Here is a 21,506-nt window from a genome sequence, read left to right on the forward strand (position 1 = left end):
TCTAACCCTAAGTGGCCTATCTATCATATGAAATTAGTTTGTCAAGAATCGGTCCGCCCCTAACCCTGCCCACATCACCTTGTAACCCTAACCCCTACCCCTACCCCTACCCCTACGCAAAAAAAAAAAATGAATGGGGGTCCAACCCAGAATCGGACTGGGGACCTCTGTCATACAGTTTCTGCGTTTTCAGCCACGTCCAAACCCTAAGACAGCATAATAAGCCACTATACGATTGGACCCGACCGTGTCGGGATTGCCGAAATTTGCGTATCTGAAGCAGTTTGCCTTTGTGCCTAGTCCCACTGCAGTGCAACGTTTGCGTTTCTCGATGATCGCTTCTGCCGGCTGCAACGGCAAGAGCGCCTGAGCGAATGTCGTCCTTGGTCCATCGTCTATCGCCGCCGTCTGCGCTCTGCGTGTTGTGTCTATCATACACTCGCCCCTTGCCCCGCCGCGTCACCGAGCAAAGTCCCAGATCTGCACCCGTTCGTCGCGCGCCGACGTTGTCTGGTCGCGGGTTTCGCCGCTGCTGGTGGATGGCACGGTCGACATGACCGAGACAATCTTGTCGAACGCGGTCGAAACCCAGCGTATGGCCGTCTGCGGCGTCGTGGCCGACGACGTGCGCTGGGCCTCGGCGAGGATCTGGCCAAGCGAGGCGGCGGCGGTGGCTGGCCCGGTCGAGGTGTGGCTTGGTGCGAAGCGGTGCGGCGATGGTGGAGACGCGGGCGCGTCGCCGGATCCGCCTCTGTCGATCGGCTGCTCGCCCGCGATCCCATCCTCCTCCTCTTGCGCTTCGTCGTCGCCCTCGAATATGGGCTGGAGCGTGGCTGCCGACGGGTGCGCCCGCAGCGTGACAATGTGGCGCATGGCCACGACGTCGGCGCCGTTGTCTGTGCCGTCGCGTTGGCTGCCGCTCTCGTCTGTGCGTGCGCTGCGGTCCCTCGATGCCGTCCTTTCAGACCCGGCCTGGACCGAGGAGCGCGCCTGCTGCCGTACCCGGCGCCGATCGGAAGCGCCGCGCCGCGTCCGACGCAGCAAGACGCTGGCGATCGAGTCGGCGTCGTCGAAGCGCTCGCCGAGGCTCCATACCATGACGCTGCCGTCGGAGCTGCCGCTGACGCAGCGGCCGTCCTCGAGGGCAACGCTGAGGACGCTTCCTGTGTGGCCGTGGAGCACGCTCCGGTGGATCAGAGCCAGGGTGCCGCGCGTCGACGTCGAGGTCGCCGTGGCTGGACGACGGGCTCGCGGCAGAGGAGCGGCGCCACCGCCGTCGCCGTCGTCGTCGTCCAGGGCGTCTTCGCGGACGTGCGTCGTGGCGCCGACGAGCTCAAAAACTTCGAGCAGGTTGTCGGCGGCACCCAGGACGACAAACGGGTCGTCGTACGATATGCTGGTAAAGCGATTCGCCGCAGGGGCGGGACTGCGTGGGCGCAGCGCCGTCAGATCCGGTCCGCGGACGGGCCTGGAGCGAGCGTCGCTCCAGGGCAGGCGACGGTCGCGTAGCCCGTCGGGTGCGTGGACGCGGCGAAACATGTCGGTTCCTCGCGGATCGATGGGCGTCGAGGCGTAGGCGTGCTTTGCTGTGGCGTGCCGGCTCGTGATGCGGACGGCGGTCGACGCGGGCCCGCTCGCAGCGGCGGGCAAGAACAACACGACTTCCTGCACCCCGATGGTCCACGAGGCGGGGTATGCCGGGGTCGAATAGGCGATCGTGAGGCGAAAAGCTGGGCCACGGTCGTGGCCGGACCTTTCGTCTTCTGGCGCGTCGCCCTTCGAGCTGCTAGGCGCAGCTGGTGCGCGCCCGCGCTGTTGCTGCCTCGGGCGCTTTCGGGCGTCGTAGTACGGCAGCGGCTTGAGGCGCAGGCACGCCGGCCAGCAGGAGCGGTAGCTCGACATGTGCTGTACTAGCTCGGCAGACCAGCCTGCGCCGCCCGACGGTGCTTCGACGATGCGAAAGATGCCGATGCCGAAGTCCTCGGTGCAGGTGACGAGGACGGGAGAATGAAAGGCGGTTGCGACGATGCGGCAGCCCTTTCCCGGAGCGTCGGCCGTGCGGGGCGATCGAATGTGGGTGAGCTCCTCGTAGACCTCGAGCCGGAAGCTGCCGCGATGCGGACGGGCACACACACGGGCGACGGAAAAGTCGCCCGTCGAGTAGGCCATCAGCAGCCTCACACCGTGGGCCATCGCTGCCTCGCGGTCACCGGCCGAGTGCGCTTCGGTGCTGGCCTTGCGCTTCCCCTTCGCGGTCCCGGCAGCGGAGTCGACCATGTCTCGGCCCATGTCGCTGGCATCGAGACGCATCTCGACCAGCTCGACCTCGGCGATATCGACGCCACTCGCAGACCAGCGTTCGAGGAGGATCGACGGAGGCAGGAGCGTGGCAAGTGGGCGGTTCTGCGTTGGGTCGTGCGGCCGGCGATGAGCCGAAAGCGGCTCGCTCGTCTGTCGGGCGTCACCGAGCAGGCCATGTGCGAGAAAGACGTCGACGCCGAGGTGGTCCCTGGCGACGGTGCCCATGGTCGAGTGGGTGGGTCTCTCGCTCGCACGGCGGTTGGCGGTAAAGATGAGGTTGGGCGATGCCTCGACTAGCGTCGACGTGCTGGCAGCTGCGGCACTCGGGTGATTGTCGGGCGTGATTGCAGTCGCATGATGTTGCCGGGCGGCATCGGTGGCCACAGAGGATGGAGGAGCCAGACATGGCGGTGCCAGCGCTGACAAAGCGCCTGTATCTGTCCCGGCGAGGTGGTTGCAAGGAAGGTTTGCGCTGTGTGGGGGCACGTCGAGCTCAGTGACGCGGAAGCGGCCGGTGGACCAGTTGAGCGTGACCTGATAGAGGGCCTTCCAGTCGAGGCCGTCGTTGCGGAGGGTCTCGCGGTGGCTGCCGTTGATGAACGAGTCGGCCTGCTCCTGGGTCAGGGCGGGTGCGGTTCCGACCGTCGTCGTCGGCTGGGTGGTCCGGTCGGTGTGGAAGCGGGTGGGTAGCCTTCGGATGCGTCTGCCGTCGCTGTTCGAGCTGGGGTGGCGAGAGCTGAGGTGGCCGAGATGCTGACGTAAGAGGAGGGAGCGGAGGCCTGCGAGCGTGGGGGTTTTTGTTGCGGCGACAGGTGGGTGGCCATGGTCGCTGGGGTGAAGCGAGGGAAGGACAAAGTCGCGGTAGTAGAGGCGCTTCCACAGGAGCCCGTCTACGCCGAGCCGGAGAAAGGTCGAGTGGACCGACTGGAGGTGGGCGAGGTCCGAGGCGGGGAGGTAGGCGAGGATCCTGAGCCACACCTCGTCCGAGAGGGGCCGTTCCAGAGGTGCAAGCATGGCGAGCGTGAGGATGGTGCTGACAAGTGCGCTCTTCTAAGTGGCGAGTTACAAATGGAAAGATCACTCGACGAGGCCTGGACGACGACGACGATGGAGTATGGACGCGAGCGAGGCAGGCATGTCGGTGGCGGCTAGGAGGCGGAGACAGCGGTCGCTTCGCTGGCTAGGTCGCAGATGATGTTGGCGGTGAGAGCATGCTGGGCTTGGCTGCGCGGGATGGTAGAGTGAAGTGTTGGCTTCCAACGGCTCGAGTCGGTACGAAGCGAGGCAAGACGGGTGCGGGCCGGAGACGGAGCAGACTAGACGTTTTGACGAGTAGGTTGTGACACGATGAGAGCGGCGACGAGTGCCACGGTCGGCGCCGTTGGTCGTGCTGGTGATGATGACGGTGATGGTGGTGGTGGCGGCAGCAGAAGCGGCGGCGGCGGCGGCTCCGACAGGAAGACGACGGGACGCGCGGCCAAAGGTGGAGGCGGCCAGGCCATATCATCGGAAAAGAGCCCGCACCGGACGCCGTTGGCCGCGCGTGCGTGTGGCCGGGCTCCCAGGCCGCGGGCCGAGCCGAGCCAGCAGGCGGTCTACTGCTGCGTTCGGGATGTTCCGCTGCATCAGCCTGGGCTGGAGAGGTCGGGGAGCTGGCGAGCAACGAGGGACGAGGGGCGCACGGCGGCGTCCTGGCCTGCTTGTCCACCAGGGATGGGCCACGAAGACAGCAGCGAGGCAGCGCCAAGCCGGCTGCCAGCTTCGAGCGACAGGCAGGCGGCGGCAAGAAGAAAGAAGCAGGCAAGGCGAGGAAAGGCAAGCAAGCTAAGGCGTGCCAGGCGGTGATGTCAGCGTGCGACGGGGGCGCTCCATGCATCATCTCTGGATCGCGCGGCAGCCGCCGAAGAGGCTAGGCCGGTAGGCTAGCCTAGGAGGACCCTGAGCTGCATTTGCTCCCTTGAGCGCGAGTGGGCAACCAACCAACCAACCAACGTCGATGACCCCCGCCGCTCGCTCTGCCAGCTGGCAGCCGGCCCATATGGACGTCGATCCGCTTTGATTGTTCCCAGACTCGATCGAGTTGGTTGCTCGTTGTGCGTGCCCTTGCTTAGCTTCTTTGGCTGTCTTCCTGGCGTCGATCTATGTATGTGTGCGGGCCATGATGAGGCGCCCCACTTTGTTCACAATTATTGCGCCGCCCGATGCTGCAAGACCTAGTCGGCGGCCGCCGTACGTCGGCGTAGAAGCCTGCCCAGGCCCCGGCCCAGGCCCTGGCTCTGGCCTCTGGACTCGGCCCGGCCCGTCCGGTTGTCCAGTCTCACCCGCACAGCTGGCGTTCGGGCTGTGGGCAGAGCCGCCGCACGCTGGTCAACCGGTCAGGCAGGCAGAGCAAGGAGGAGGAGGGAGCTGCCAAGGCGGGGGGCCTTCGATGGCACCTCGCAAGCAAGCCTCATCGGACCGCGGGCCGTCGGCGGTGGGGAGCTTCGCCCAGGAGAGCGGCCGCCATCGATGCGGCTGGGCTGCACTTTAAACTTTTGGCTCGACGGCCGCCGCCTGGCCTATTGCCCCGTCGCCGCTCGTCTCTGTCCTGGCGAGGTGGATTTCGGATTCCGCTCAAGCAGAGAGATGGCCGTGGTGAAGCCGAAAGATCGAGGCAGGGTTGTCTTATCGCTCGGGCCAGGCCAGGCCCCTGCAACGCGAGTGTGTGTGGGTGGGGGGGCCACACATACTCAACCACCGCCTGGCTCTGCTTTGGCCTTGGTCGACTGCTGCCAGCCTCGCAGCCAGGCGCGCCCGCCGTCTTTGATTTGCCTGGCCGACTCGCTATGATGCTTCCGGAGGTGAGCCTGCATCGGAGAGCCAAGTACGTTTTGCATCCTCCTCAGCTCCCAATCGCCGTCCCGACCACCATCATCTCCCTCTCCTCGTCCTCTACACTCCTTCCAAAAGGCATTCGCCATCAACTACGCCGGACGAGCTAGCGCCAGGCGACCAGAAGAGTGTCCCCCCGAGCAACGCCGCACCCCGTCAGGTCTCGCCGAGGTCAACCGCTGCGTCGCTCCATCCTCCCAATCCTCGGCCCGGTCTCGACCTGGATCGCAGCGCAGTCCAGCATCACAATCGCGCGCATCACCACCCCTTTGTGGCCGGCACACCGCGCACACACGCCCGCTCCTCTTGCGCCTGCGACGACCGCGCACGCTCGAGCGGACGGGCCTCCGGAGCGAGCAACCCGGCAGCTCCGCCTGGCCACTTCTGACCTGCCACCGGACCAGTCAAAAGGCGGGTCGACTGCCCATCTTCCGCTCGGTACGGCCCAGCGCGGCTCGAGGTTCCTCTGACAGCTACCAAGACCACCTCCTGGGACGCCTCTGCCAGCTCCTCACACCACCACCACCTTTGGACGCCGTTGCCCTGGTCTGAGCAGGGCACCGTCACCTGGCTGATCCCTCGCCATGGCTTCCAGATCCGAGAGCCCGCAGTCGATCGACGACGACGGCGTGCCCCAGATGTCGCCCCTCTCCACCACCCTCGGCGACGACAACGGAAACGACGGCGCACGGCATAGCAGCGACCGCCAAGACCACGCCTCGCAGCGGCCAGCAGCCGAGCCAGCAGACCGGGGCCACAGCGGCGCCGACGCAGGCGCGGGGCCCATCCAGCAGCAGGCCCCCACACTCTCGTCTTCACCCAAGGCCACCGACACCACCGACACTACCACCACCGCCACTGCCACCGCCACGGCGACAACATCAGCCACCTCGACCTCAAACTCGGCTGCATCGCCTTCGCACCCCAAGTGCTGCAGCCGCAACCACTCGCATTCGCACCCTCACTCGCGCAACAGCCACAGCCATTGCGACCAGACACGGTCCAGCTCCCTCGGCCATTCCCATTCCCGCTCGCACGCTTCCCGCGCGGCCAGCAACGACGGCGCCGACGGGGCGCGGGCGTCGGGCTCGACGGCGCCTCACTCACGCACCACGTCGCGCAACACGTCCCACGACTTCAAGGAGACGCTCAACGCCCGCTCCAGGGACATGGACGACGGCTCCCGGATCATCAACCAGTACCGCATGACCGAAGTCATTGGCCAGGGCTCCTACGGCACCGTCCACCGCGCCACGCTCGCCGACGACCCCAGCGTCACGTTTGCCATCAAGGAGTTCGGCAAGACCCGCCTTCGCAAGAGCCACCGCGCGTCCAACATGAAGCGCTCCGCCCGCGGCAAGCCAGGCGCGCGCGGCAGCTCGAGGCCCCGCGGAGGCTTTGTCGCCGCCCACGACTCGTACCAGAACGAGCGGCAGCAGCAGCAGGATGGAGGTGATGGCAACGGCAATGGCGGCGGCGGCGGCGGCGGCGGCGCTGGCAGCGACGACCTCAAGGATCCGCTCATGCTCATCCGCCACGAGATGGCCATCCTCAAGAAGCTGCACCATCCGCACGTCGTCAAGCTCTACGAGGTGCTCGACGACCCCAGCAAGGACAGCCTGTACATGGTGTTTGAGCACTGCCCCGACGGCGCCGTCATCGACATCCGGCTCCACCACCAGTCGGAGCCCCTCGACGAGCCGACGGCGCGCTCCTACTTTGTCCAGGTGATGCTGGGCATCGAGTACCTCCACTCCAACGACATTGTCCACCGCGACCTCAAGCCCGACAACATCCTCCTCTCGGACGGCGGCCGGACGTGCAAGATTGTCGACTTTGGCGTGTCGGAGATGTTTCTCAAGCCGGGCGACGACAAGATGCAGAAGTCGGCGGGCAGCCCGGCCTTCATGAGCCCGGAGCTCTGCACCGCCGGCCACAGCTGGTACCACGGCCGCTCCGACGACATCTGGTCGTTTGGCGTCACCGTCTACTGCATGGTAGTGGGCCGCCTGCCGTTTGACAAGGACAATTTTTTCGAGATGTACGAGGCCATCAAGGCCGAGGAGCCCGAGTACCCCTCGCACCTCTCGCCCGAGCTCAAGGACCTGCTGCAGAAGCTGCTGCGAAAGGACCCCGAGAAGCGCATCACGATCGACGAGATGCGCCGCCACCCGTGGGTGACTTGCAACGGCACCGCCTCGATCATCTCGTCCGAGGAGAACCTCGAGCAGGTCGTCTTTGAGATCACCGAAGAGGAGCTCGACTGCGCCATCTGCAAGATCACCAACATCTTCACCTTTGCCCGCGCCATTTCCAAGTTCAAAAAGGGCGGCTCGATGAACCGCGCACGGCGCGAGGCCTCGCAGGCCCTCTCCGATGCCGAGGCCAAGAAGCAGAGCGGCGACGACGGCCAGGGCGCGGCGATCGAGGGGCAGGGCGACGGCAACGGCGAGCGCAAGGCCGGGAGAGCCGGCGCCGACGCCGCCGCCGCTGGCGAGCGCGACAGCCTGCAGGTCAAGGTCGATGCGTTGCGCAACGAGATCGAGCACCCAGAGCAGCAGCAGGAGGTGCTGCTGGTCGACTCGCCCACGTCGGACACGATCGAGCTGCCGCCCCTCGACGAGCTCGACGATGGCGATGCCGCCGGCGCAGGCGCAGGCGACGACGACGACGACACAAAGTTGCGGCCAGGACCAGACGCCCTGCGGCGCACCAAGACGGATCCGGCCGGCGAGGCGGCGGCCGTGGTGCTGAGCAGGTCGCCCGACCTCTGCGACTCACCGACCTCTTGCGCATCAACGCCGGCCGACGCCCAGGTGGGCGAAAAGGATGGCTCGGCCGAGGCGACGGGGTCGCACAGCGAGGACCTGGCGCGTCGGCTGGCCGACGTCGTGATGCGCGAGGGGGGTGCGGACAACGCGTGGAAGAGCAAGGAAGCCATGAGCGAGAAGAAGAAGCGCGTCTCGATCCTCATGTCGGCGACGACGGGCGAGCTGCACACGTCACGCGACCACCTGGCGCGCGAGTACGTCCAGCAGGGCGGCAGCCAAAGCGGCGGCAGCGGCAGTTCGGCCGGATCGCAAGGGGACCGGCCGGCGCGGAAGCCGACGCCGCACCGTGCGCCGCCAAAGGTGCTGGTGGACGAGGAGACGGTGTCGAGTCCGCGATCGGAAAACATCCCGACTCCGCCCGGGGCGAGCGAGGCGTACGTCGCGGCGGCGAGGGACGAGGATCTCGCGCGTGATCCGCTCGAGCTCGATGCGCAGCGGCAGGTGGCGGCGGCTGGTGGCGAGGCAGGTGGGCAGACGAAGGCGGTTCGGGAGGGGGACAATCATGCTGTCGCGGCTGATGGTGATGGTGGTGGTGGTGGTGCTGATGGACCAAAGAGGCAGGCGGAGGTGCATGGATCTGGCTAGAGGATCGCGATGCCACGGCCGGGCGAGAAGCGAAGGGCCTTGGCGGGTCGTCTTCGTGAACCGCGCCCCCACCCCCCGGCAGGCACGCCGAGCCGGGCTAGCCCGCCGGCTGGCTAGACAGGCTCAAGTCAGGTAGCAGAGTTCAACACATGCCTCGATCGCGAGCGAGCTTGATCTCGTGTCTCGCAGAGGATTGCCTGATGATCGATGCGCTGCGAGAACGAGAGGGGATTGTGACGCCGGTGCAAGCGGGATAGAGCGTACAAATACAGGGAAAAAAAAAAAAATGGAGAGAAAAAGGCCGGACGCGTAAATCCCCGCCGCCGATTGTCGTGGAGGTGGGGACGGATGTCTCTTCTCCCCGGCCCACCGCATGACCCACTGGACCGCCAAAGACGCTCTGGTCCGCCAACGGATCCGGATGAGGGGGAGAGGGAGGAAGGGGTTTCTTTCAGCGCCGAACGAGTCCCAACGACGCGGCGGCACCGGCGCTCGAGACGGGCGGAGCTTTACCGCGCACGCCGAGATAGGCCAGCCCGCCAAAGGGTATCGTCGGATCGTACGTCGTCGCCGTCGTCGTCGTCGTCGTCGTCGTGGCACCGACTGCGTTGCCGTGCGGACCTGGACCGTCGTGCAGAGGAACCGCAGTGACAGCCCCCGCAGCAGAAGGGAGGGAGGACGAGGAGGAAGAGGAAGGCGCCTGGTTGAGTTTCTGCCTGAGCATTTCGCGTTCCGACGACTTCCAGGCTGCTCGGATCTTGGCGGCGCTCGCGACGAGCTGGTGCGCGATCGTGGTCGAGGTGGACATGGTTTGGAGAGGGACCGGTCGTGATGGGTCGCGGGAACAGGAGAGGATGGAATGGCAAAAGAGACGAGACGTCAGTCGGCATTCCTTGATCGCCTGATTGATTCGTGGTCGATGGCCGTCGGCAGCACGATGGCGGCGCGGCTGACCCACCTCATCGGCATCGACGCCGTCGCGGATGCTCTTGAGGATCTTGTGGACAATCGAGTGGTGGTTGCCGTGGTGCTTGTCGTCGCGGATGCGCATCATGCGCCAGCGCGGCGGCAGCTGCAGGCCGCGCTCGCGGTACATGTCGGTGGCGGGCGTCGGGTCCGTCTCCCAGACGCACTCGACGATGCGGTCGTCAAACTGCTCGCCGCTCTCGACCATGGCCTCCCACTCGGCGGGCTCGACCCACAGCTCGTCGAAAAAGTCGTAGTCGCCCCCCGGGCCGCCGCGCCCGTCGCTGCCGAGGTACTGGTGCAGCTCGAAAAAGGGCAGGCTGGTGAGGTCCGGCAGGTTGCCGCGCGGATCGCGGGCCAGGTCTGGCGGGAAGCGCAGCACCAGCTTAAAGTCGATCGAGTTTTCCGACGGCGGCTTCCACTTGAGGCTGTTGCCGTCAAGGCGGGTCGACGGCATCAGGCAGCGGCGGCGATAAAGGTTCAGCTAGGCGCTCGATGACGGTATCGTGTTGGGCTGCTCGCCGTCAACGGAAGGACAGCGGACAATCTCTGCCCTCGTGCCCCGCACACTCACATCTTGGGGTCGGTGCCCATGACGTATCCGCTGTTGAGGCAGGTAAAGATGAGGCCGTCGTTGCCGTGCTTAAGGTTGGGTACGACGTCGTACCAGACCGTCTGGATGCCGTAGCTGAGGTCCATCTTCTTGACCTGCACCTCGAACGGCTGGCGCGCGGCGAGGTGCGGGTTCTTTTGGAGGAACTTGGCATACGGCGGGTGGATGAAGGTGTTGAGGCGGCCGTACCGCTTGCTGAGGGGGCGCTCCGCCAGCAGCTCGCGGTCGATGACGATGAGGTCGAAGAGGAGCAAGACGAGCTTCCTGCGGCCGTCGGGATACGTGTCAATGACCAGCTCGCCGTCCATGAGCGTGTGGTTGCGCATGCCGCGAGCCTTTGCCACCTCGGGCAGGTTGGGCATATGGTGGGGGAAGACGAGACCTTCGACCTGGTAGTAGTCGTTCTTGCGGTCGATCTGCGGGGATCATGGTGGACAGGATGGAGCGGAAGCAGGGGGAGCAGCGAGCGCAGAGCGGCGAGTGCGGAGTCAGCCAGGCGGTGCGGACGCATGACCGGCCGCCGAACATCGCACGGCACCCACCAAAAAGACCTCCTGGACATTGGTGCCAGAGGGGATGACGATGAGGATGAGGACCCTGACTCCGTCCGACTTTTCGCATACCCAGTAGTCTTCCTTTGTGAGGAGGTCGATCGAGTCCTTGTCAAACGAGACGGGCTGTGCGCCGGGGAAGCGCGAGTGGCTGAGGCGGCAGAGGTTGCGGACGTGGTCGCGCAGGAAGTCGAGCTGGAGCGGGTTGTCGACCTTGCGGCCCGGAATCTCTGGCACCGTCGCCGTGTGACCCGGTGGTGCCATGATGGCAAGCCGAGGGGGGCCAGCGGGCTGCCGTTCCGGGGTTTGGATCTGGAGAGCTGCAAGAGGCCGGTAGGGGTTGAGAGGGGAGACAGAGTGGATGGCCGCCTGGGTGTGAGCAGGCGGAGGTGAAAGTAGCGGAGCGTAAAGGAGTGTTGATGAGGGCGGACGGAGCGGTATGGGCGAGTTGCCGACTGCGGCAGTTAAGGAGCGAAAGCAAGCGACGAGGATGGAGAGGCAGACGAGGTGGTGGTGGCAGGCAAAGGGTCTTCCCGAGTGGAGCTGGGGCCGGTTGGCCTGCTGGAGCCAGCGGGCGCATTTTGGGCGGGTGCTCGCCAGCCGAGTTCCGAGTCTGGCTGAGAAGGCCTGCCTGCCTGGCCGCGCTTCACCAACCAACCTCGCCCTCGCCCTTGCTCCCGCCCCCGCCGTCGTCATCTCTCGCACATCGAGACGCCCCGACTCGACAAGTGATTCGACCTACCTGTGCTGCCAAGACATGATACCGCACACGCCCGTCCCGTCGCACTCGCACACGTGCACACGCGCACACGCTTTCGCGCACGGTGACGGCGCGGGTCAGGCTGGGTTTCTATGCAGAGTGTCGTTTGCATCGGGGTCAGAGGTGGGAGCAAAAACAAGATGAGCCCAGGCCAGGCGGACCGTTCCTCGCGCTACGACGACTGAGTCGGCGCAGGTGCCGCTGCGCCCTCGCCCTCGCCCTCGTCCATCTTTGCGTCGCCCTCGGCGTCCTCCTCGTACCCCTCGACCTTGATGTCGTTGAGGCCGAGGTCCTCGTTCTGGTCAAAACTCCGCTCGTAGACCTCGACGGTGAGCTGCTCGTCGACGTCGGGCGCGTACGGGTTCTGGATGTAGCTGTTGGCCAGCGGGTCGTCGAGGACGACGGTGTAGGGCACGTTGGTGGCGCTGATGGCGCCCTTGAGCTTGCCCAGGAAGCCCTCAAACGTCGTGGCCTCGCGCGCCGAGTCGCCGCGCATCAGCACGCGCTCCGACAGCTCGTCGTAGACCTGCTGCAGCAAGCCCTCGAGCGTCGTGAAGCGGCCGCCCAGCGTGCCCGGCGAGAGGTGCAGGTCGATTTCCGGAATCGAGAAGCCGGCCGTCTCGGACTTGAGCACGTCGCGCGACAGGTCCTCGGCGTCTTCGACGCGCAGCGTCAGCTTCCGCCCCTTTTCCGAGATGGCGGCGCCCGACTTGACCTCGTTGTCCTTGTAGCCGCAGCTGTCGCAGTTGGTCGACATGATGAGGATGTCCTTGAAGTACGGGATGTTGACCTTCTTCATGCGCGTCTCGAGGAATGCGTTGCAGCTCGAGCAGGTGCCCTCGAACGTGTAGATCTCCTCGTTGTCGAACTCGGTCTCGCCGTCGTCCTTGCTGAAGCCGCCGCCGCCGCCGCCGCCCTGGCCGTCGTCGTGTGCGTTTGCCGACGGCGCACCGGCTGCGGGGCCGGCGAGGCCGAGGAGCTCGTTTTGCTCCTTGGACCTCGGGTAGTCGCGCTTGCTCCACTTTGCGTCCGACATGCCGCGCCCCTCGACTGCGCCGAGGAACTCGACGAAGCTGTTGCCCGAGGGGTCGTCGAGGCGGATGCTAAAGGCGGGCACGGTGCGGTTGGCCATCTGCTCTGAGGTGAGGGTGCTGTTGTCGCTGGTGCTGCCGCCGCCGACGGGGCCGTGGCTGCGCAGGCCAGATGACGGTGCGTCGCTGCTGCCGTCGGCGTCACCGCCGCCGCCCGAGACGAGGTCCTGCTTCTCCTCGCCGAGGATGTTGCGCAGCTTGTCGCAGAGCTCCTCGATCTTTTGGTAGGCGTCCGGGGCGGTGTGCTTGCGGACGGGCTGGTCGAGCTCGAGGTCGCGGAGGGTGTCGGAGAGGATGCCCTCTACGGTGGTGAGCTGACCCTTTTTGGGCGGGATCTCGATCTGGAGCTCGGGAATGATGACGGTGCACCACTCGGACTTGACGACCTGGCGGTTGAGGTCGGCGGGGTTGGTGATGTGGACGGTGTAGAGGCAGCCCTTTTCCTGGATCTGGCCTGCGGACTGGATCTCGTTGTTTCTGTTTCCGCAGTGGTCGCAGTGGAAGCTGACGACGATGACCTCGCGGAAGTAGGGGATGTAGGTGAGGAGCATGCGGGTCATGCCCTCTTGGTGGCAGTCCATGCAGAGCGAGGGGATCTCTTCGACCATCTTTTGCTGGTCTGCGTCTGCGTCGGACGAGGTGCCAGCGGGTGCGTCGCCCTGTGCGGGGTCGACATGCTGTCCGATGGGCTTGAAGAAGTCGTCGCCGCCGGTGGGCTTGGTCGTCTGGGCGGGGGTGTCGGACGACATGGCGGTGGTGGCGGGGGTGAGGGTGGAGACGGTGGGTTGCGGTTGCTGCTCTTGGATGCCGATGCGCTTGTTGCTGCTGTGGTCTGTTGGGTGGTCCGATGTGCGCTTCATGGGCGTGTGGGGTGGCGATGTCGGCGGTGGTGGGGAGGGTGGTAGCGATGTGATGGTGGTGGCGGTGGGGTCCGGCCAGCCTGTCAAGCGGGGATACGGGTAGCCTGTGGGCGGTGGCAAACGTTTGCGGGTTGGCGGCTGGCGGCTGGCGGCTGCTGCTGCTGGGTTGCGTGTGGAGTTTTTTTTCTTGGTTCTTCTCAAGACGGGTGGTTGGCCTTCGAGGGGCTGCTCGGTCCTTCTTTGCCTGTGCGCCGGGGCCATGCTGCCAGGGTGATCACAGCCGGTCTCAATCAATCCGCCCCCTCAATCGAGCGCACCATGCATACGCACGACATGCGCCTGCCGGCGTGCGCGGCCGCGGCTGGCGGGTGTCCGTGCGCGTGCTTCCGACCAGCAACGGGAGCAAGCAGGCCAGAGGAGAGGTGGGCGGGCCAAGGTGGCCCCTCCGCCTTCCAAAATTTTTTCCCTCTGCTGCAGAGTCTTTTTTTCTCTCTTTCGCGTCTGGCCAGCGTCGCGCCCCTGCCTTAGCCTGCCTAGGCCTGCCTCTGCTCAATCGCCTGGGCGCCTCTGTCTGTCTTCCTGGCTGCCCGGCTGTCCGCCGTCGTCGTCGTTGGCCGCGGCGCCGCCTGCGCCCTCCGCTTTTTTGCCCTCGCGGGTGACGTTGGAAGAGGTTCCATCCGCCCAGCCCATCCAGCCTTGCTAGCCTCAGGCCACTCGACCTCGCTCCATCTATCCTTCTCGCCACCATCACTACCTGCTTGACCGCCTCTCCAACCCTATCAGCTTATCCCCGCCTCGTTGCTACAAATCACTGCCATAATGTCTGAAGCAAAGTACATCCAGCCCGCGCCCAGCTCGTTCGACGACGCTCACAGTGAGTCGCCCGTCTCGCCCTCCGTCTAGCTGGCTGGCCACCTTGCGCTGCTGTCCTGTTCAGCACGGCTCCCTGACGACGGCTGCGCCACTGTGACCGCCTGCTCACGCGCTGCTCCTTCCGCCCCCCGTTCTCGCCCTCGCCCGCCTGCAGAGCCCAAGGTCGAGCAGCTCATCCTCGACTTCCGCAAGGCCGATGTCGAGCTCGGTGAGTGGTGCCCAGGCTTCGCCTTCCTCTGCCCAGCCTCTGCACTGCTCGCTGACACGCTGCGCTTTGCCTCGCAACCTCGACGGTTCGCCCGCTCGCCCTCGCGATTCGGCACAACAGTCAAGCAGGAGCTCAAGATCCAGGCGCCCCTCTTTGAGAAGCGTGCCGAGATTGTCGCCGATGTCGAGAACTTCTGGTTCCAGTCGGTGAGTGGTGTGATGCTTGCCTCGACGGCGCTGTCGTGTTGCTCCGACCAGCGGTGGCTGACGGCCGAGCACCTCCTACGTCTCCACGCCCTCGTTTCCTCTCTGTCCTCTTCCGGACTCCACGCCCTCTGTTCCTCTCTGCCCTCTTCTGGACTCCCCGCAGATGGTCAACTGCATGGCCATGAACGTCTACATCGACGACGCCGACCACGAGGCGCTCAGCTACCTCTCTGGCGTCCGCGTCGAGCGCGACCTCGACGACCCGCGCGCCGCCACGATTGTGTTTTCCTTCCGCGAGAACCCCTTCTTTTCCGACGCCGAGCTCGTCAAGAAGTTCCCCCTGGCCGAGGGCGCAAAGACGCTCGAGGAGCAGTTCAACTTTGTCGAGGAGACGGTGCCGCAGAAGACCGAGATCAACTGGAAGAGCGACGACAAGAACCTCTGCAAGCTCAAGCCCACCGTCGGCGGCCGTGACTCGGACGACTTTGAGCCCGGCTCGTTCTTCTCGACCTTTTTTGCCAACACCGACACCGAGGTTGCTGTGAGTGGGATGCGGCGGGGCAGGAATGACTGGCGAGGACTGCCGGGCAAATGGCCAGAGGATTGCCTGGCATGGCGCACGAGGATGACCGGAGCAGTGAACGAGGATGGCCAAGCGAACGGTGAACGAGGGCGGCCGGCCGGGGGAAATGGTGACCGAGGACAGCCTCGGTCGAGGCAGACTGGTCCTGTTCAAGATGCTGGGCACAGTGAACGCTAACACGCCCGCCTCTCTCCCTCCCTCCCTCTCTCTCCCTCTGGCCCGCCCCGCCCGTTCCGCCCTCATCCGAAATCCGACCCCGACGACGATCTTGCGCCGCCTGCGATGCCACGCACTTCTGTGCAGGGAGGAATTGGCCACACGATCATGGTCGACTGGTTCCCCAACGCACTCGACTTCTACCTCGGCGAGGACACGTTTGACGACGAGGACTTTGACTCGTGAGTGGTAGGCGGCGGTGGCGGTACCTTTGTCGCAGCGAAGCGGTGCTGACAACCCCCTGTGCACTGTTTCTTCCCCCTTCCCTTTGATTGACGCAGCGAGGAGGACGAGGAGGATGAGGACGACGAGGATGCCGAGATTGACCTCGAGGCTGAGGAGGAGCGACCCAAGAAGAAGACCAAGGCCAACTGAGGGCTAGAGGACCGCTCCGCCTGCCCCACCTTATCGTTGCTTGCTCGTCTCGTCTTTTGAGCTGACTGGAATGCGACACGCCTAGATGCGCCCCTCTATTCCTGCTATCCCTCTGTCCTTGTGGCGTCCACCAGGCCTGGGCGTGTTGGACCCCAGCCGTAACCCGCGTCTTTGGGGGTTTGGGGCGTACCTTGGCCCTGTCTCGTCTATACACTTTGTTGCCCGCTCCGTCCCACTCGAAAAGCATACCTCGGTGCCCTTCCTTGCCTGCCCACTCGTCTTGTCTGCGCGTCTTTTGAAGATGTGATGTCGCCCGACCAGAGTGGCGAGAAAGCTGAGTCGCCGCAAGGGAGGGAGGCCAAGGGCTGCGCCGTCGATCCGTCCCCCGCCCCCCGCCCCCCGCCCCTCTCTACCCTGCCTGCGTTTAAACCCGCCATCCGTCGCGGTTTTGCCGTGCGTCGCTTGCTTGATCTTCTGATCTGCCGGTGTGAAACACGCCCCGCCCCCGCCCCGAGAGCGGAAGAGCTGAGCGAGACCCGCCGTACGCCTCTTTTTTGTTTACCACTTTGTCTGGCGAGGACCGCGCGCGCCTCGATACATATGGGCAGGATCGAAGCGGTCGGAGATGGAATAAATACGGAAGGGGAGCGTGGACATAGGAAGCAAGAGGATGTGGCCGTGCTGGTGCGGAGCGTGCGGGGGCAAGGAAAGGAAGTCGCGAGCGGCACCCTTGCTCTTTACGCCAGGCGATACGCCTCGTCTGGTCTGCCTGGGTTGGGCTGGGCACGGCATGGCTGGGCGAGGCAGGATGAAGCAAGTCGGAGCCGATGCATCTCTCTCTCTCTCTCGCTCCCTCGCTCGCCGCTGCTGCTGCAAGAAGCTAGGCCAAGATGGCATGATCAGGGCGCAGGCCGGGGCAGGCGGGGCTGTGCATCAGATCTCGCGCTGCGCTGCAACATACAGATAGAGTACGGGCGGCTGACGACGACGACGACGGCGGAGAGCGCAGCGGCGGCTAAGCTAGGTGTGACTGCAGCCTCTGTACATAGCGTAGTCGGAGTGGCAAAGTGGTGCTGCCTAAGCGAAGCAGGCTGCGCCTGGTGCCTGGCTGCCGGGCAGACGGTCCTTGCTGGCGCAGCCTGGCCAACCAGCCAACCGAACGGATCCACCCGCGGGGACGGGCAGGGCAGGGGAGGGCAGGGCAGGGCAGGGCAGGGCAGGGCAGGGCAGGGCAGGGCAGGGCAGGGCAGGGCAGGGCAGGGCAGGACCGGGCCTCTGGATCTGCCTTTTCGACAGCTCTGGCCTTTGCTGTTTGTCACGAGCAGCAAGCAAGCAAGCAGGAGAGAGGCAGGGAGAAAGAGCAAAGCCAAACACGTTAGCCTTGGTCACAGAGACGACCAAGGCAGGCCAAGAGGCTCGGCGGGCGCGCCGTACCGTACCGGCAGGCGAGATGGGCATCGACGACTACTGGGCGTGCCCGCCGCCGCCTGGCCCGCTGGGCGGTGCCTGCGTCGATGCGCCGTGGCCGTCCAGTCCCATCTGGAATTAATCTGTACCCCGCCCTCAGCTTGGGCGCCGCCGCCGCCATCCGTCGTCGTTCGCTGACATCGGCCCATGGTGCCGCCCGCCCTCGTCTTAGGCTTGTCCTCTTCCCCACTAGCTGTAGCCTGGCCTGCCTCTCCGCTGTGAAAGCACGCTTTCTCGGCAGCAGCATGGCATCCTGCCTTGGCCTAGATAGGCTGCACCTCACCGTAGTGCTCACCTGCTGCCTGCCTCAGCAGAGCCCTGCCTCGAATCGGATACGCTAGACGTCCTGCCACCCGCAGTTGGCTATAGATACCTACATCGACGGCTCAAGGCCATCCCCGCGCGCGCACCCTTAGCACTTCTTCCCCGTTCCAGCAGCTGTTCCCTACCTGCGCACTCCTCCCTGCCACCACCAGGCCGACCTCGAGATATACCCACCACTGCCCACTGCGCCAACCGCAGTACTTACCTATACCCGGCACAACACCCTCGCTCGTTTGGCTCCCTCGGCGCCATTCCTAGGTGCAAAGCTCGAGACCATCACGCTGCCGCAACACGGACCCAGTCCCCCTGACTCGTCACCCCTCATTGTCACCTCGCTCGCTCGCCCTTTGTCCGCCCGCGCCGCTAGCCGCCGCCGACCCTCGACCCTTTCACCGGTAGAACGGCGCCTCGCTGCCTCATCTCGCCGCGATCACAGCCACCACCTCGACCTGACCCACATCCAGACGACACCAGCGCGCAGCACCAAACATGATCAGCGACACCAGCCCCGCCACCGAGCTGCCCGACCGCCCACCGCGCGCACCCTCGCGCAACAGCCAAAGGCCCATGGCGGCCGGCAGCGGCGACCGAAGCAGCCCCTCTGACCTCTCCCTCGCCACCGCCGCCACCGCCACCGCCACCACCACCTCGCCGTCGCCGGCCTCGTCGTCGTCGTCGCCGCCGCCGCCCCTCCTGCCCGGCATGCGCGTTCCAACCATCCAGCGCCCCTCGCCCACCTCGCCCTTTTCCGACTGGGAGGCCTACATTGTCAGCCAGACGCAAAACTGGGACGAGCACCGCCTCAAGATGCAGAAGGCTGCCACAAACGGAAGGGTCATGTGGGCAGACCAGGTCCAGCCCGCCGCACCCGCGTCGACCTTGCCCGGCTACCTAAAGGCCCGCGACCTCAACGACTCGTCGACATCCTCCGCCGCAAAGGCGCCCGAGCTTAGAGGTCGCAAGAGCTTCGATGCCGCCGCAAAGGCACCCGAACTTCGAGGCCGCAAGAGCTTCGATGCCGCCGCAAAGGCACCCGAACTTCGAGGCCGCAAGAGCTCCGACGCCACCGCCCTCGCCAGCCCTCGCTCCGCCGGATCCGCATCGCCCGCGTCGCCGCCTTCCGCTGCATCTACCGGCTCCCTCCGCGTCGCCAAGCTGCTCAGCCCAAAGCCCCGTCGCTCGTCCATGATCCTGCACGACGAGGCGCCATCCCCCACCGAAGCCACGCCCGCCAGCGCCTCTGCCTCGACGATGCCAGACGCCAAGTCGACCAGGAGCAGGCTCATCAACTACGGCCGCTCCAACCGCCGTGCCTCGATCCACTCACTCTCGAGCGTCGGCAACCAAAACGACGGCAGCAACGACATCGGCGCCGACCTCTCCCGCTCCAGCCACTTCCTCTCGCCCACCTCGGCCCTGCTGTCCGGGCTCGGTGCGCCCTTTGTCACCCACCAGGGCAAGCGCTCGAGCGCCTCGAGCGCCAGCGCCAACGGGTCAGAGGCGTTCGACGACGCGCGCAGGGCCTCGAGCAGCACGGGAAGCGCCGTCAGCGACGTCCGCGTCGCCGGCCACCCGCCACGGCCAGCCTTTCTCGAGCAGTACGGTCTCGAGCCCGACAGCGGCGAGAGCGACGAGGAGCACGACGAGGATGAGGACCAGGACCGGGACCGGGACGAGATTGCGGGCAGCGACGGCGACCCGGACACGGATGTAACCACGCCTAGGATGGAGGACGAAGACGACGTCGGCAGCAAGCTGCTGCCCACCCTCCTCGTCGGCGGCGCGGCAGCGGACCGGTCGTCCAGGTCGTCGTCGTCGTCCAAGCAGGCCAGAGCCGGCAGCCGCCCCGCGACGGGCACCGGCAGCGTGCGATCCTTTGATTCGTCGGCGCCCGTCTTTGCCAATCGCGACCCCTTTGCGATGGCGTCCAGCTCCTCGCTCTCGTCGAGACCGGGCAGCTTGATCGCATCGCCCGTCTCCCCGCTCGGCGTGTCGTCGTCGTCGACATCGCTCCATTCCAAGAAGAAGGGCTCGTCGATCTCGGGCAGGAGGCCGCGCGGCAGCTCGAGCGCAGGTAGCGCCACCACGTCGTCGATCCTGCGATCCATGCCCGTCGGCGAGTACACCCCACGCCGGTCGGACCGCACCGGCAGCGTCTCGTCGATGCGCTCGGTGGCTGCCAGCGCCACGTCGTCGGTCGTCAAAAAGTCGAGGAGGGGCTACACAATCGAGCCGCCGTCGGAACCCGTCCCTCCGCTTCCCGTCTCGGTGGGGGCGGAGGCGGTGGCGGCGGTCGATGCACCCGCCACGGCGCAGCCTCGAGACCGCCCGCATTCCAAGACTAAGGCCAAGGCCAAGAAGGCGGCGGCGGCGGTGTTTGCGCAGGATGACGACGACGACGAGGCAGTGGCGGCGGCGGTCGCGGTTGAGGGTGATGTCGCGGATCGGGAGAGCATCCTCTCGCACTCGTCGCGCTCCTCGAGCCTCAGCAAGGTCGAAGGTCAGATCCTGGCTGCACCGCCGCTCAACCTGCCCGCCGTCGTCGTCGAAGCCGATTCGGATGGCAAAGGCCTGGAAGAGCGGGACACCGGCGTGGCAAAGGCAGTGGCCTCTGCCAAGGCTGGGCTCGAGAAGCACCAGTCGATCGACGCCGGCGCCCGCAGCCGCAGCAGCAGCCGCGGCGCAAGAGCGCAGACAGAGGCCGAGGCCCAAGCGGAGTGGGACGACCTGCAGATTGAGCGATTCCTCCGCAGCGTGCGCGTCCACATGGACGCCGAGCAGGCCGTCGCGCTGCTGCAGAGGGGAGAGCTGCGCGACCTCCTTGACCCGACCGAGGCGGTGGCGGGCAACGACGCCTCGTCGTCGCTGCTGGAGCTCAAGGACAACGTCGAGCGGCTCTACGTCTCCGGCGCAGGCAGCCGCGGCGGCGACGGCGACGATGGCTGCGATTCCGCCTACGAGGCCATGCTGCGGCGGGTGTCGTCCGTGACGCAGTGGGAGGATCCGGTCGTGACGTCGGCGGCCGCATCGCTCTACGCCCTCTGCTGGTACCGCGGTCTGCTGCTGCCGCTCGTGTTTGCCTCGATGGCGGCGTTGCTCCTCGAGGCTCGCTTCGTCGACGTTCCCAAGGCGGCCGATCACCTCCGAGCGACGACGCGAGCGCAGCGCAAGAGGATAGACGTTGTCGATGCCATCGAACGCAGCCTCTTTTCGGCGTCGTTTGGCGGCGGCGGCGACGATGGGTCGGGAGCAGGGACCGACGACGACGACGCAGCAGCCGCAGCAGCTTGCTCGGATGCAGCGGCGGTGCTGGCCACGACGAGCGGGGCCGTGGCGACGCTGGCGGACCTGCAGGAGAAGGCGCGGCGCATCGCGACGTGGCACTCCTCGGCGCGGGGCAGCAGTTTGGCCCTCGTCGCCCTCCTGGCCGCCCTCGCGCTGGCCAGCTGCTCCCTCTCGCCGTGGGCCCTCACCCGGCTCGTGGGCGGGTGCATCGGCCTGCTCGTCTTTACGCCCGCACCGACCCGCGCACGGCTGTGGGATAGCCGGGCGTGTACGCGCCTCTGGGCCTGGTACGACCGTGTACCCACCGACCGGCAGCATGCGCGCAGCGTCCTCCGTCGCAGGGTGGCCGCGGCGGCGGCGGTTTCGTCGAGAACCGAGTGAGTGAGCAGCCTGGATGAGGGCGGAGGGCTTGCGTCGCGCACGCACACACACACACACGCACATACGTACATACACACGCTCGTTTTCCCCCCCGTCGTTCTTGTCTGGCCCTGGGCATGGCATGGCGATGGATTCGTTGCTATTGCCTGCTCGATCGAT

At 66.1% G+C, this 21,506-nt stretch overlaps 6 protein-coding genes across 6 annotated transcripts; 3 read left to right on the plus strand and 3 right to left on the minus strand.

The window, feature by feature from the left end:
* Positions 1-459: 459 nt before the first annotated feature.
* Positions 460-3,315, minus strand: PFL1_04276 (uncharacterized protein; the record flags this gene model as incomplete). The annotated part of the gene is made up of 1 exon (XM_007881803.1): positions 460-3,315. One exon carries the CDS (start codon positions 3,313-3,315, stop codon positions 460-462), a length of 2,856 nt encoding a protein of 951 aa, XP_007879994.1.
* A 2,441-nt stretch (positions 3,316-5,756) lies between these two features.
* On the plus strand, positions 5,757-8,588 carry PFL1_04277 (uncharacterized protein; the record flags this gene model as incomplete). The annotated part of the gene is made up of 1 exon (XM_007881804.1): positions 5,757-8,588. One exon carries the CDS (start codon positions 5,757-5,759, stop codon positions 8,586-8,588), a length of 2,832 nt encoding a protein of 943 aa, XP_007879995.1.
* A 451-nt stretch (positions 8,589-9,039) lies between these two features.
* PFL1_04278 (uncharacterized protein) lies at positions 9,040-10,982 on the minus strand (the record flags this gene model as incomplete). Its single annotated transcript, XM_007881805.1, has 4 exons — positions 9,040-9,366; positions 9,547-9,982; positions 10,129-10,583; positions 10,710-10,982. 4 exons carry the CDS (start codon positions 10,980-10,982, stop codon positions 9,040-9,042), a joined length of 1,491 nt encoding a protein of 496 aa, XP_007879996.1.
* Positions 10,983-11,650: 668 nt separating this feature from the next.
* PFL1_04279 (uncharacterized protein) lies at positions 11,651-13,429 on the minus strand (the record flags this gene model as incomplete). Its single annotated transcript, XM_007881806.1, has 1 exon — positions 11,651-13,429. One exon carries the CDS (start codon positions 13,427-13,429, stop codon positions 11,651-11,653), a length of 1,779 nt encoding a protein of 592 aa, XP_007879997.1.
* An 819-nt stretch (positions 13,430-14,248) lies between these two features.
* On the plus strand, positions 14,249-15,890 carry PFL1_04280 (uncharacterized protein; the record flags this gene model as incomplete). The annotated part of the gene is made up of 6 exons (XM_007881807.1): positions 14,249-14,303; positions 14,457-14,510; positions 14,631-14,716; positions 14,880-15,257; positions 15,603-15,697; positions 15,797-15,890. 6 exons carry the CDS (start codon positions 14,249-14,251, stop codon positions 15,888-15,890), a joined length of 762 nt encoding a protein of 253 aa, XP_007879998.1.
* A 2,280-nt stretch (positions 15,891-18,170) lies between these two features.
* PFL1_04281 (uncharacterized protein) lies at positions 18,171-21,347 on the plus strand (the record flags this gene model as incomplete). Its single annotated transcript, XM_007881808.1, has 1 exon — positions 18,171-21,347. The coding sequence occupies one exon, from the start codon at positions 18,171-18,173 to the stop codon at positions 21,345-21,347; it is 3,177 nt and encodes a 1,058-aa protein (XP_007879999.1).
* Between the last annotated feature and the right edge of the window lie 159 nt (positions 21,348-21,506).

The sequence above is a fragment of the Pseudozyma flocculosa genome, assembly GCF_000417875.1.
Source record: "Pseudozyma flocculosa PF-1 unplaced genomic scaffold scaffold00014, whole genome shotgun sequence".
NCBI classification, from domain to species: Eukaryota; Fungi; Basidiomycota; class Ustilaginomycetes; order Ustilaginales; family Ustilaginaceae; genus Pseudozyma; species Pseudozyma flocculosa.